At 45.0% G+C, this 12,500-nt stretch overlaps 1 protein-coding gene and 1 long non-coding RNA gene across 2 annotated transcripts in view; one reads left to right on the top strand and one right to left on the bottom strand.

Annotated features, from left to right (window-relative positions):
* Positions 1-12,500, bottom strand: part of LOC126988550 (uncharacterized) — a 44,601-nt gene that overhangs the window by 1,387 nt on the left and 30,714 nt on the right. The gene's annotated exons all lie outside the window — the stretch shown is intronic.
* LOC126988541 (serine protease inhibitor 42Dd-like) overlaps positions 690-12,500 on the top strand; it is a 14,835-nt gene continuing 3,024 nt past the window's right edge. Inside the window, exons 1-5 of the mRNA XM_050846794.1 lie at positions 690-771; positions 6,537-6,768; positions 9,600-9,772; positions 10,592-10,724; positions 11,970-12,207. Coding sequence (XP_050702751.1) covers positions 6,544-6,768; positions 9,600-9,772; positions 10,592-10,724; positions 11,970-12,207 — 769 coding nt within the window. The 5' untranslated portion in view covers positions 690-771; positions 6,537-6,543. The remainder of the gene's footprint in view (positions 772-6,536; positions 6,769-9,599; positions 9,773-10,591; positions 10,725-11,969; positions 12,208-12,500) is intronic.

Raw genomic sequence — 12,500 nt, 5'->3', positions numbered from 1 at the left:
TCTACATTCTCTAGTTTGGCTCCAAGCAACGTCACGCATAAGCCACGCCTCGGCCGTGTCTCCTCCCACAAACCTGCGTGTGACTTGACCTGGTGTATATAGACTTAGCATCCCGGTACCAGGGTCGCAAATTCTGGGCAGCGCGCCACGAAACCTGAATCCCATGAACTCTGTGGGCGTCCCCTCGGGCTCACGGTGGGCTGGGCAGGGTAGGGCAGGCCTCTTTTAACCCAGTCTCACGGAGTATAATCGAAAATTTGACACGAAATCGTTCCAGTCATATCCCTGTCCCTGGAGAGAGAGAGAGAGAGAGAGAGAGAGAGAGAGAGAGAGAGAGAGAGAGAGAGAGAGAGGGGGGGAGATAAAGAGAGGAAGGAAAAAAAGTGTATTAGATTATGTTTGAAGAGAAATAGAGAAAAGAGAAGACTTAGAGGAGGAAGAGGAGAGAAGGAAGAGGAGGAAGAGGAGGAGGAGAGATGGAAGAGAAGGAAGAAGAAGAGTTGGAGGAGGAGGAGGAGGAGGAGGAGGAGGAGGAGGAAGACGAAAAAAGAGGAGAAAAAAAAAATGGAAGAAAAAATTGATGGGGAAGAATGATAATCAGAGAGAGAGAGAGAGAGAGAGAGAGAGAGAGAGAGAGAGAGAGAGAGAGAGAGAGGATATAAGAAGAAGCTGGATAGGGAAACGGATTCAGTTGGTGTTTGGTTGTCAGAGGAGAAGGTCACGCCCCCCCTCCTCCCGCCCCCCCTCCGTACCTGGTCCCTTTATTAACAGGTGTGTGGCAATTGTTGTTGTTGCTGTTGTTTGTTAATGTTGTTGTATTTCTGCTTTAGTATTACTTTTGTTTGTCTGTCTGTTTGTTTCGTGTGTGTGTGTGTGTGTGTGTGTGTGTGTGTGTGTGTGTGTGTGTGTGTGTGTGTTGTGTACGTATTTGGATAGGCAGATGTGTGTGTGTGTGTGTGTGTGTGTGTGTGTGTGTGTGTGTGTGTGTACGTATTTGGATAGGCAGTTGTGTGTGTGTGTGTGTGTGTGTGTGTGTGTGTGTGTGTGTGTGTGTGTGTGTGTGTGTGTGACTGACTACACACTCAACCATACACACACACACGTACGGTCATGGAGAACACACACACACACACACACACACACACACACACACACACAAGGACACACATACACAATAAAAAGTAGGTTCGTGTACACATAGAAACGGAAACGTACATGGCGTGTGTACCTGAAAGGTGTACATGACGAAAAGGTGTACAGGTGTAGGGACCGATGTGTGTGTGTGTGTGTGTGTGTGTGTGGCTTAAGTATATGCATGTCAATACACACACACACACACACACACACACACACACACACACACACACATCAAAGTACACATAAGGACAGGGTGTGTGTGTACTCTTTTAACAACGTACACAGACCTTGAAACACACACACACACACACACACACACACACACACACACACACACACACACACACACACACACACACACACACACATCAAAGTACACATAAGGACAGGGTGTGTGTGTACTCTTTTAACAACGTACACAGACCTTGAAACACACACACACACACACACACACACACACACACACACACATCAAAGTACACATAAGAACAGGGTATGTGTGTACTCTTTTAACAACGTACACAGACCTTGAAACACACACACACACACACACACACACAGGATATACGGCTGAGTGACTATGTGTGTGTGTGTGTGTGTGTGTGTGTGTGTGTAGAGGAACTAGATTTTGTGTGTGTGGATCCGGTTATCACTGTGTGTGTGTGTGTGTGTGTGGTCGGGGAAAACCACACACACACACACACACACACACACATTTTATATATACTCTCTCTCTCTCTCTGAACTCGTTTTCTTCCAGGGTAAAAAAAAACTCGGCTTGGCAACAGTTGAAGTTTTTTTTTTTATTGGTAGTAGTGCATCTCTCTCTCTCTCTCTCTCTCTCTCTCTCTCTCTCTCTCTCTCTCTCTCTCTCTCTCTCTCTCTCTCTCTCTCTCTCTCTCTCTCTCTCTCTCTCTCTCTCTCTTCCTTCGTTTCTTCCTCCTCTTCCTTCATTTCTCTTCTTTCCTCTCTCTTTTTCTTCCTTCCTTCCTTCCTTCCTTCCTTCCGGTGCACAGTGACTGACAGCCAACACATTGCAAACCTCTTAAACAATTACTTTTCCTCGGTGTTTAATACTAACAGTCTTCCTCTCGCTACCACCAACTCCAGTACTAATGTAAATCTCGAGCATGCATTGCCTAACTTTGAAATAACAACCGATGAAGTTCTTAAAGCTCTCCATTCACTTAAAACAAATAAAAGTCCCGGACCCGACAAAGTATATCCTATACTGCTTAAAGAAACAAAGAGCGAAATAGTCTCCTCCCTCACTACCGTATTCAATATGTCCTTGCGACAAGGCATCGTCCCTTCGGATTGGAAAAAGGCTAACGTGACACCGATTTTTAAGAAAGGAGACAAAAAAAAAAAAAAAAAAACAGGTAACTACCGACCCATTAGTCTAACTTCAATTGTAGATAAGCTACTTGAGACCATAATTAGAGACAAAATTGTGAGTTACCTCGAAAGCCACTCATTAATTGGGGATTCACAACATGGCTTCCGTAACAAAAGATCCTGCCTGTCAAATCTATTAACCTTTTATAACGACCTCTTCTCAGTTTATGACGTAACCAAATCATTGGACGTAGTCTATCTTGATTTCCAGAAAGCGTTTGATAAAGTCCCACATCATAAATTACTTTATAAATTAAAGCAAATAGGTATTGACGGTCAAGTAAACCAATGGATCGCGAATTGGTTGAGCAACAGACAACAAAGAGTGGTGATTGACGGATTTAACTCAGAGTGGGCGCCGGTCGCTAGTGGCGTCCCTCAGGGCTCGGTTCTTGGCCCAGTGCTCCTCAATATTTACATCAACGACGTGGATGTTGGACTCAATAATCGCATTAGTAAATTTGAAGACGACACAAAGATTGGTAACTCGGTTCTCACTGACGAAGACAGGCAAAGCCTCCAAGAGGATTTGCACAAAATTTCAGCTTGGTCGGGTAGACGGGAGATGCCCTTTAACGTAGACAAGTGCCAGGTCCTTCAAGTTGGAACAAGAAATAAGAAGTTCTAATACGAAATGCGCGGCGTTAAACTCACAAGCGTTCAATGCGTTAAGGACCTGGGGGTCAAAATCGCGTCAAACCTCAAATTCTCACATCAGTGCATCGATGCAGCAAATAAAGCGAACAGAATGTTGGGCTTCATTAAAAGAAACTTTTTATTCAAGAATAAAGATGTAATACTCCCGCTCTACAATAGTTTAGTCAGACCCCACTTGGAATATGCGGTACAGTTTTGGTCTCCCCACCATGCAAAGGACATTGCTAAACTAGAAGGTGTTCAGCGTCGGGCAACAAAAATGATCCCTTCCTTGCGCAACAAATCCTACGAAGAAAGGCTTTCTACCCTTAACATGTTCTCTCTTGAGAAACGTCGCCTCCGAGGAAAACTGATCGAATGTTTTAAAATACTTAATGGTTTCACGAATGTAGACAGATCAACATTGTTTATGATCGATGACACTTTGCGAACGAGGAACAATGGCACAAAACTCAAATGTAGACAAGTAAATTCAGACTGCACCAAATTTTTCTTCACCAACGTTGTAGTGCGAGAATGGAATAAGCTCCCTCCGTCAGTGGTCCAGTGTAACACGATTGACTCCTTCAAAAACAAGCTCGACCGTCACTTCCTTAAACTTAATATTAACTAGAGTAGAAAAGCAACGTTTTGGAGCCATCTGCTTACTGTAGAATCACTAAGGTTTAAGGACAGATCACCTAGTCTGGATCATGAGGTCTGTGTGGTCTGATTCTCTATGTAAATCTCTCTCTCTCTCTCTCTCTCTCTCTCTCTCTCTCTCTCTCTCTCTCTCTCTCTCTCTCTCTCTCTCTCTCTCTCTCTCTCTCTCTCTCTCTCTCTCTCTCTCTCCTTCCTTTCCTTCCTGGTTTTTTTTTCCTCCTCCTCCTCCTCGTTTCCCCTTCCTCCTCTCCTCCTCCTTCTTCCTTGTTCCTCCTCCTCTTTCCTCATCTTCCTCCTCCTCCTCTTCTGTCCTACACCTTACAACATATGGTTAAAAAAATCTCATTAACCTATCTATATAACTTTGAAATCTATCTTACGAAATACTCTTACGTTACAATATATAGAACGTGTCTTACCAAACCTCAAACTTCTTGGAACATCGCATAGGAAAGTGCACAGAGAGATTATAGAGTCCACAATCTTGTACGTCTTTACAATATACGGCAGAGAAGAGTACCAGGATTTCTTGGGTGATTTTTCCCGTTCAAAGTGCAGAGGTTGTGTTAAACTTATCGCTAGCTGCATTACAGGACAGCGCGTGGACAGACCGGCAATTCTTCGACCTTTCTGGTTCACATTACGACAGAGAGGAGTAACCGCGGTATTTCTTGGGTGAATTTTCCCGTTCAAAGTGCAGTGGTGTTAAACTTATCGCTAGCTGCATTACAGGACAGCGCGTGGACAGACCGGCAATTCTTCGACCTTTCTGGTTCACATTACGACAGAGAAGAGTAACCGCGGGATTTCTTGGGTAATTTTTCCCGTCCAAAGTGCAGAGGGGGTTTTAAATTATCACAAGGGCCACAAAACACCCCTTGGAAACCCCGGCAACTTTTAAGACCCTTCTGGCTCTCAATACGACTGTTCCCCAAGGTCGCAGAGTAGATTAACCCGGTTTTCATGTGTGTGTGTGTGTGTGTGTGTGTGTGTGTGTGTGTGTGTGTGTGTGTGTGTGACCTGTTGAATGAAAACATATGTCAGTGAAATATGTGCTTATATTCATGAAGTGCTCAATATTTTTATTAACTAGATTATAGGCCTATGTGTTACCCTCTACTTGCAGAGAGAGAGAGAGAGAGAGAGAGAGAGAGAGAGAGAGAGAGAGAGAGAGAGAGAGAGAGAGAGAGAGAGAGAGAGAGAGATTTTAGTTTATTCTTTGGACAAATAATAGATAATACATATTGTTGTTTGTTTTAGAATAACTTTTTACGTTTTTTTTTTTTTTTTTACTTCGAATATCAGATCACATTTCTAAGTATTTGTCAATCAACTAACTTACTGTGTGTGTGTGTGTGTGTGTGTGTGTGTGTGTGTGTGTGTGTGTGTGTGTGTGTGTGTGTCAGCAGATCTGGTCACCTTACACCCATACCAAAGCGAAGTTCCTAACAGAGGGTGACTTCATTTCCACATGTAATGATCAAGAGGATTTCATAACAGTCTTGAAATATCTGTTTGCTTGTCTGAGCCTTGGTCTTCTCCTAGCTGGCCTGTTTTTTGACCCAGCAACATTAACAAGTACAGAGTTTTATGACCCTGGTGGTAGTTTGGCCCTTCCTCTGTACCGTGAACCTAAAGAAACACATTTGACAAGGCTATCGTAGAAGTTGTGAGCATTTCCAGGGGTAGTTTTGTGACCCTGGTGGTAGTGTGGCCCTTCCTCTGTACCATGAACTTAAAGAAATACACATTTGACAAGGCTTTCGTAGGAGTTGGGGGCATTTCCAGGGGTAGTTTTGTGACCCTGGTGGTAGTGTGACCCTTCCTCTGTACCATGAACCTAAAGAAACACATATTAAAAAAGGCTTTTATAAGAGTTTGGGGGGCATTTCCAGGGGTAGTTTTATGGCCTTGGTGGTAGTGTGACCCTTCCTCTGTACCGTGAACCTAAAGAAACACACATTTTACAAAGCTTTCGTAGGAGTTGTGGGCATTTCCAGGGGTAGTTTTGTGACCCTGGTGGTAGTGTGACCCTTCCTCTGTACCATGAACCTAAGAAGCACATATCTGACAAAGCTTTCGTAGGTGTTGTGGGCATTTCCAGGGGTAGTGTTATGACCCTGATGGCAACTTGACCTCTCCTCTGTACCATGAGCGTGAAAAAGCACCCATGAAAAACCTATTAATCCCCATATTGACCTTTGGAAGTCGATTATGTGAGGGGTTGAAGCTTCTGAAAGTTCGAACCCAGAAACCGACCCTTCCCGCGCGGTATTGCTAGGAGAGACAGCCCCGCGTGGTCAGAGGGAGACGCCGCGGAATATAATTATATTAACTTATTTTTTACAGCAAAGGAGACCGGGCAAAGAAAAATAGGAAACAATTATAAAAAAAAGCCCGCTACTCTGTCTATTATTACTGCTTGTTAACTTCTTACAAATGGAAGGGATTAGTATTCTTGGTTTTAAATATGTTAGGTTAGGTTAGGTTAGGTTTTCTCTCTCTCTCTCTCTCTCTCTCTCTCTCTCTCTCAGGAATACAAAACCACTGCATGTCAAGTTCTTACAAATGGTATCTTTCTTTTATAATCTCTCTCTCTCTCTCTCTCTCTCTCTCTCTCTCTCTCTCTCTCTCTCTCTCTCTCTTATACATCCCCCGCGGTTTCTCATCTCACTTCTCTCTCTCTCTTTCTCTTTTTTCAGCATCAAGATGGCCGCCAAATCGCTGTCCTCCGCACTCTCCATTGTTCTCCTGGCTGTGGCTCTCGTGTGCGGCCAGGGTCAGCAGCAGAGTCAGCAGCAGGGTCAGCAGCAGGGTCGGCAAGTGAACGATATCAATGTCTGCTTCCCGGGTGAGGGCGAACTGAGATTCACGACCCCCGACCCAGCCTTCCCGCCCACAGTGGAGCAGTTCTCATATTCCCTCTTCAGAACGGTAAGACTAATCAGTGTTTTGTTTACGTCAGTGGGTCGCGAAATGAGGGTACCAACTGTCCAGGGAGGGGGTGAGTGTGGTTGGAGGAAAGGGAGGAGGAGGGAGGGAAAGAGAGGGAGGAGAAGTGTGTGAGAGAGGAGGAAGGAATTCAAGGGAAGGGAAGGGATGGAAAGGAAAGGACAGGGCAGGGCAGGGCAGGGCAGGGCAAGATTTTAGGTAGGGAAAGGCTTCGTGGTGCGGTGGTTAGCACACTCGGCTCACAATCGAGAGAGCCTGGGTTCGATTCCCGGGCGGAGTGGAAAAATTTGTGCGGCTTTTCCGATACCCTACGCCCCTGTCCATCTCCCAGCACGGGGGTTGTGTCCCGTCTCCTGGGGTCTGTTCCCATCTCCTATAATTCCTTCCCCTTCTGTCTCTCTCTCTCCGGCATATGACCACAGATGTTGCGCCGACTAAATAAAACTTTCCAACTTTTCCGATACCCTACACCCCTGTCCACCCAGCAGTGAATGGGTACCAGGTATTAATCGGGGGTTGTGTCCCGTCTCCTGGGGTCTGTTCCCTTCTATAATTCCTTCCCCTTCTGTCTCTCTCTCTCCGGCATATGACCACAGATGTTGCACCCACTAAACAAAACTTTACAACTTTCCATCATCACTGAATCATCTGCGTACCTAATATGGTTGATGTAACCTTCAAACCTGACTCCATCAACCCTTGCAGCTCCCTCAATATCATCTCCCCATATATAGGTTGAACGGATAAGAAGGCATTGCACATCCTTGCCTCACCCCTCTCCTTATGGACGGATACTGTGTTCTCTCTTCCTACACCCTCATTGCGGCTTTCTGATTCCAATGTAGATAGCTTAGGATAGCTTGTCAGTTTAACCCGTGGTACGTTATCCCCCCCCACCCTCTCTCCTTCACTCTAGTTGCGCGCACACACACACACACACACACACACACACACACACACACACACACACACACTCATTCCTATATCCTTAAAACCACGAATCGTATATAGAATTACATGATCTTGTTTAATTAAATGTTGACACGGTATTCAGGGGTTATTCAGAAGTACGAGGAGGAGGAGGAGGAGGAGGCGAGGGAAGGAAAAGAAGAGAAGGAAAGAGAGAGGAAGGAAGAAGAAGGAGGAGGAGGAGGAGGAGGGGGAAGGAAAGGAAAAGAAGAGAAGGGAAGAGAGAGGAAGGAAGAAGAAGGAGGAGGAGGAGGGGGAAGTAAATGAAAAGAAGAGAAGGCAAGAGAGGAAGGAAGAAGAAGGAGGAGGAGGAGGAGGGGGAAGGAAAGGAAAAGAAGAGAAGGAAAGAGAGAGGAAGGAAGAAGAAGGAGGAGGAGGAGGAGGGGGAAGGAAAGGAAAAGAAGAGAAGGAAAGAGAGAGGAAGGAAGAAGAAGGAGGAGGAGGAGGAGGAGGAAAGGAAGGAAGGAGGAAGGAAGAAGAAGGAGGAGGAGGAGGAGGAAGGAAGAAGAAGGAGGAGGAGGAGGTGGAAGGAAAGGAAAAGAAGAGAAGGAAAGAGAGAGGAAGGAAGAAGAAGGAGGAGGAGGAGGAGGAGGGGGAAGGAAAGGAAAAGAAGAGAAGGAAAGAGAGAGGAAGGAAGAAGGAGGAGGAGGAGGAGGAAGAGAAGAGCCTGGTTTTAATTCTTGGTTTGGTTGTCCCGTCTCAATCCATGCATACTAAAACACATACTTACATACTCCACCTCTCTATACTAACGCACTCTCCCTCTCTCTTCATCTTAACATACTAACACATACTAACAACTCCACCTCTCTATACTAACGCACTCTCCCTCTCTCTCCATCTTAACATACTAACACATACTAACAAGTCCATCTTCTTACTAACGCACTCTCCCTTTCTCTTCATCTTAACATACTAACACATACTAACAAGTCCATCTTCAAACTAACGCACTCTCCCTTTCTCTTCATTTTAACATACTAACGCATACTAACATACTCCACCTCTCTATACTAACGCACTCTCCCTTTCTCTCCATCTTAACATACTAACACATACTAACATACTCCACCTCTCTATACTAACGCACTCTCCCATTCTCTCCATCTTAACATACTAACATACTCCACCTCTCTATACTAACGCACTCTCCCTTTGTGTCCATCTTAACATACTAACACATATACTAACAAGTCCATCTTCATACTAACGCACTCTCCCTTTCTCTTCATTTTAACATACTAACACATACTAACATACTCCACCTCTCTATACTAACGCACTCTCCCTTTGTGTCCATCTTAACATACTAACACATATACTAACAAGTCCATCTTCATACTAACGCACTCTCCCTCTCTCTCCATCTTAACATACTAACACATACTAACATACTCCACCTCTCTATACTAACGCACTCTCCCTCTCTCTCCATCTTAACATACTAACACATACTAACATACTCCACCTCTCTATACTAACGCACTCTCCCATTCTCTCCATCTTAACATACTAACACATACTAACAAGTCCACCTCTCTATACTAACGCACTCTCCCATTCTCTCCATCTTAACATACTAACGCATACTAACATACTCCACCTCTCTATACTAACGCACTCTCCCTCTCTCTCCAACATAACATACTAACACATACTAACATACTCCACCTCTCTATACTAACGCACTCTCCCTCTCTCTCCATCTTAACATACTAACACATACTAACATACTCCACCTCTCTATACTAACGCACTCTCCCGTCTCAATCCATCCATACTAACACATATACTAACTAGCCCACCTCTATAGCTACTAACGCACTCTCTCATTCTCTCCCCAGCTCTCGGCGGCCACAGGGGAGAAGAGTGCGATCATGTCCCCGTACAGCATCTGGAGTGTGTTGTCCCTCGCCTACTTCGGGTCCATGGGCTCCACGCAAAGGGAGATCGAGACCGCACTCAACTTTGCCAACAAGACCCACGCACTCTCGAATTGGCGGGCTCTTCGTTTCTTGTGAGTGTGAGGAGGAGGAGGAGAGAGAGAGAGAGAGAGAGAGAGAGAGAGAGAGAGAGAGAGAGAGAGAGAGAGAGAGAGAGAGAGAGTAGAGTGTGTTAGGTAGGAAGGAAAGGGAAGAGGTGGAGGGAAAGTGTGTTGAGAGAGAGAAGGAGGAGGAGGAGGAGGAGGAGGGAAGGAGAAAGGTATGTTAGAGAGAGAGAGAGAGAGAGAGAGAGAGAGAGAGAGAGAGAGAGAGAGAGAGAGAGAGAGAGACTACTACTACTACTACTACCACCACACTCTAACCTTCACTCTTTCTCCATTCTCTCTCTCTCTCTCTCTCTCTCTCTCTCTCTCTCTCTCTATCAATGCAAGCCTTCTATTTTCTGTCTATCAATCAATGGTTTCAATCTATCCTCCTTCCTCTCTCTCTTCTTCTCTCCTCCTCCTCCTCCTCCTCCTTCTTCTTTCTCTTCAATCCTTTCCCTCTCCTCCATTCTAATATTTCGCTCAATTTCTCTCATTCTCTCTCTCTCTCTCTCTCTCTCTCTCTCTCTCTCTCTCTCTCTCTCTCTCTCGTCTATCTGTATCCATCAACACAGCCTTCAATTTCCTATCCATCCAACTATCAGACCTTTCAATCTTTCATCCTTCAATTTTCCATCATTATCCGCCGGGAAGTTAAGTTAATTAAGTATGGAATGTAACACTGAATCAAAAAAAGTATGTTACGGATTGCGGAGGGAGACACACTTAAATACTTGCAATACTTATACTTACATTTGTGATTATGTGTATAATTCATGGTTACCCGCACTACACGGCTACCCTTTCCAGCTTGGAGGGTGGAGCTGGTGACGCGGAGCTCGGAATCGCCAACCGCGGATACTTCTCAATGCAACTTCGACTCAACCGATGCCTGACCAGCAACATATTCGACCTGCGCTTGGTTGATTTCACCAAGTCCGAGGTAGGTGGAGGAGGAGGAAGAAGAGGTAGAGAGAGAGAGATGGTTGTGTGTGTGTAAGGGAAGGAAAAGGAGGAGGAGGAGGAGGAGATTGAAGGAAAGGGAGATAAAAAAAAATGTGTGTGTGAGAGAGAGAGAGAGAGAGAGAGAGAGAGAGAGAGAGAGAGAGAGAGAGAGAGAGAGAGAGAGAGAGAGAGAGAGAGAGAGAGAGTCGTAAAAACTCCCCCACCCCCATTCCCTCCTCCCTTCCCCCATACCCTCCCTTCCATACCCAAATTTCCCTTCTGTACACTAAAATTCCTCCCTTCCATTCCCAAATTTCCCTTCTGTACACTAAAATTCCTCCCTTCCATTCCCAAATTTCCCTTCTGTACACTAAAATTCCTCCCTTCCATACCCAAATTTCCCTTCTGTACACTAAAATTCCTCCCTTCCATACCCAAATTTCCCTTCTGTACACTAAAATTCCTCCCTATTTCTTCTCCCTTCCCCCCATACCCTCCCTTCCATTCCCTTCTCCCTTTCTATAATCTAAAATCCCTACCCATTACCTTCTCTCCCTTCCTCCCATTCAATCCCAAATTTCCCCTTCTGTACACTAAAATTCCTCCCTTCCATTCCAAAATTTCCGTTCTGTACACTAAAATTCCTTCCTTCCATCCCCAAATTTCCCTTCTGTACACAAATTCCTCCCTTCCTTTCCAAAATTTCCGTTCTGTACACTAAAATTCCTCCCTTTCATCCCCAAATTTCCCTTCTGTAGCCTAAAATTTCTCCCTTCCATTCCAAAATTTCCGTTCTGTACACTAAAATTCCTCCTTTCCATCCCCAAATTTCCCTTCTGTAGCCTAAAATTCCTCCCTTCCATTCCAAAATTTCCGTTCTGTACACGAAAATTCCTCCTTTCCATCCCCAAATTTCCGTTCTGTACACTAAAATTCCTCCCTTCCATTCCAAAATTTCCGTTCTGTACACGAAAATTCCTCCCTTCCATTCCAAAATTTCCGTTCTGTACACTAAAATTCCTCCTTTCCATCCCCAAATTTCCGTTCTGTACAATAAAATTCCTCCCTTCCATTCTCAAATTTCCCTTCTGTACACTAAAATTCCTCCCCATTTCTTCTCCCTTCTGTACACTAAAATTCCTCCTTTCCATCCCCAAATTTCCCTTCTGTACACTAAAATTCCTCCCTTCCATCCCCAAATTTCCATTCTGTAGCCTAAAATTTCTCCCCCGCACACACTCAGGAAACCAGACGCCAAATCAACAAGGACGTTAGCGATACGACCCGCGGGCGCATTCCTGAACTCATCACCTTCCTGCCCCCTCAAACACGCCTCGCCCTGGTCAACGCCATCTACTTCAAAGGGACCTGGGCATCCTTGTTTGACGCCACCCTGACCCGACCCCAGGAGTTCCTAGTGCCCCCGGGGAGGTCATCCGGGGTCGTTCAGATGATGACCCGGCAGGATGTTATGTCGGCTGGTGAGTTTTTTAGTTTTTTTTTGTTTGTGTGTGTGTGTGTGTGTGTGTGTGTGTGTGTGTGTGTGTGTGTGTGTGTGTGTGTGTGTGTGTGTGTGTGTGTGTGTGTGTGTGTTTTCTTATTTCCCTCCTTCCTATCTCTTTCCTCCTCTTCTCTTCCTCTTCTTCTTCCTCTTCTTTTTCCTCTCAAAACACAATCTCTTATTTTCCTCTTCCTCCTCCTGTATTTCCTCCTCCTCTTCTTCCTCTTCTTTTTCCTCTCAAAACACAATATATTTTTCTCTTCCTCCTTCTAT

Source organism: Eriocheir sinensis, chromosome 69 (assembly GCF_024679095.1).
Source record: "Eriocheir sinensis breed Jianghai 21 chromosome 69, ASM2467909v1, whole genome shotgun sequence".
Lineage (NCBI taxonomy): Eukaryota > Metazoa > Arthropoda > Malacostraca > Decapoda > Varunidae > Eriocheir > Eriocheir sinensis.
This window is presented reverse-complemented; position numbering and strand designations above follow the sequence as displayed.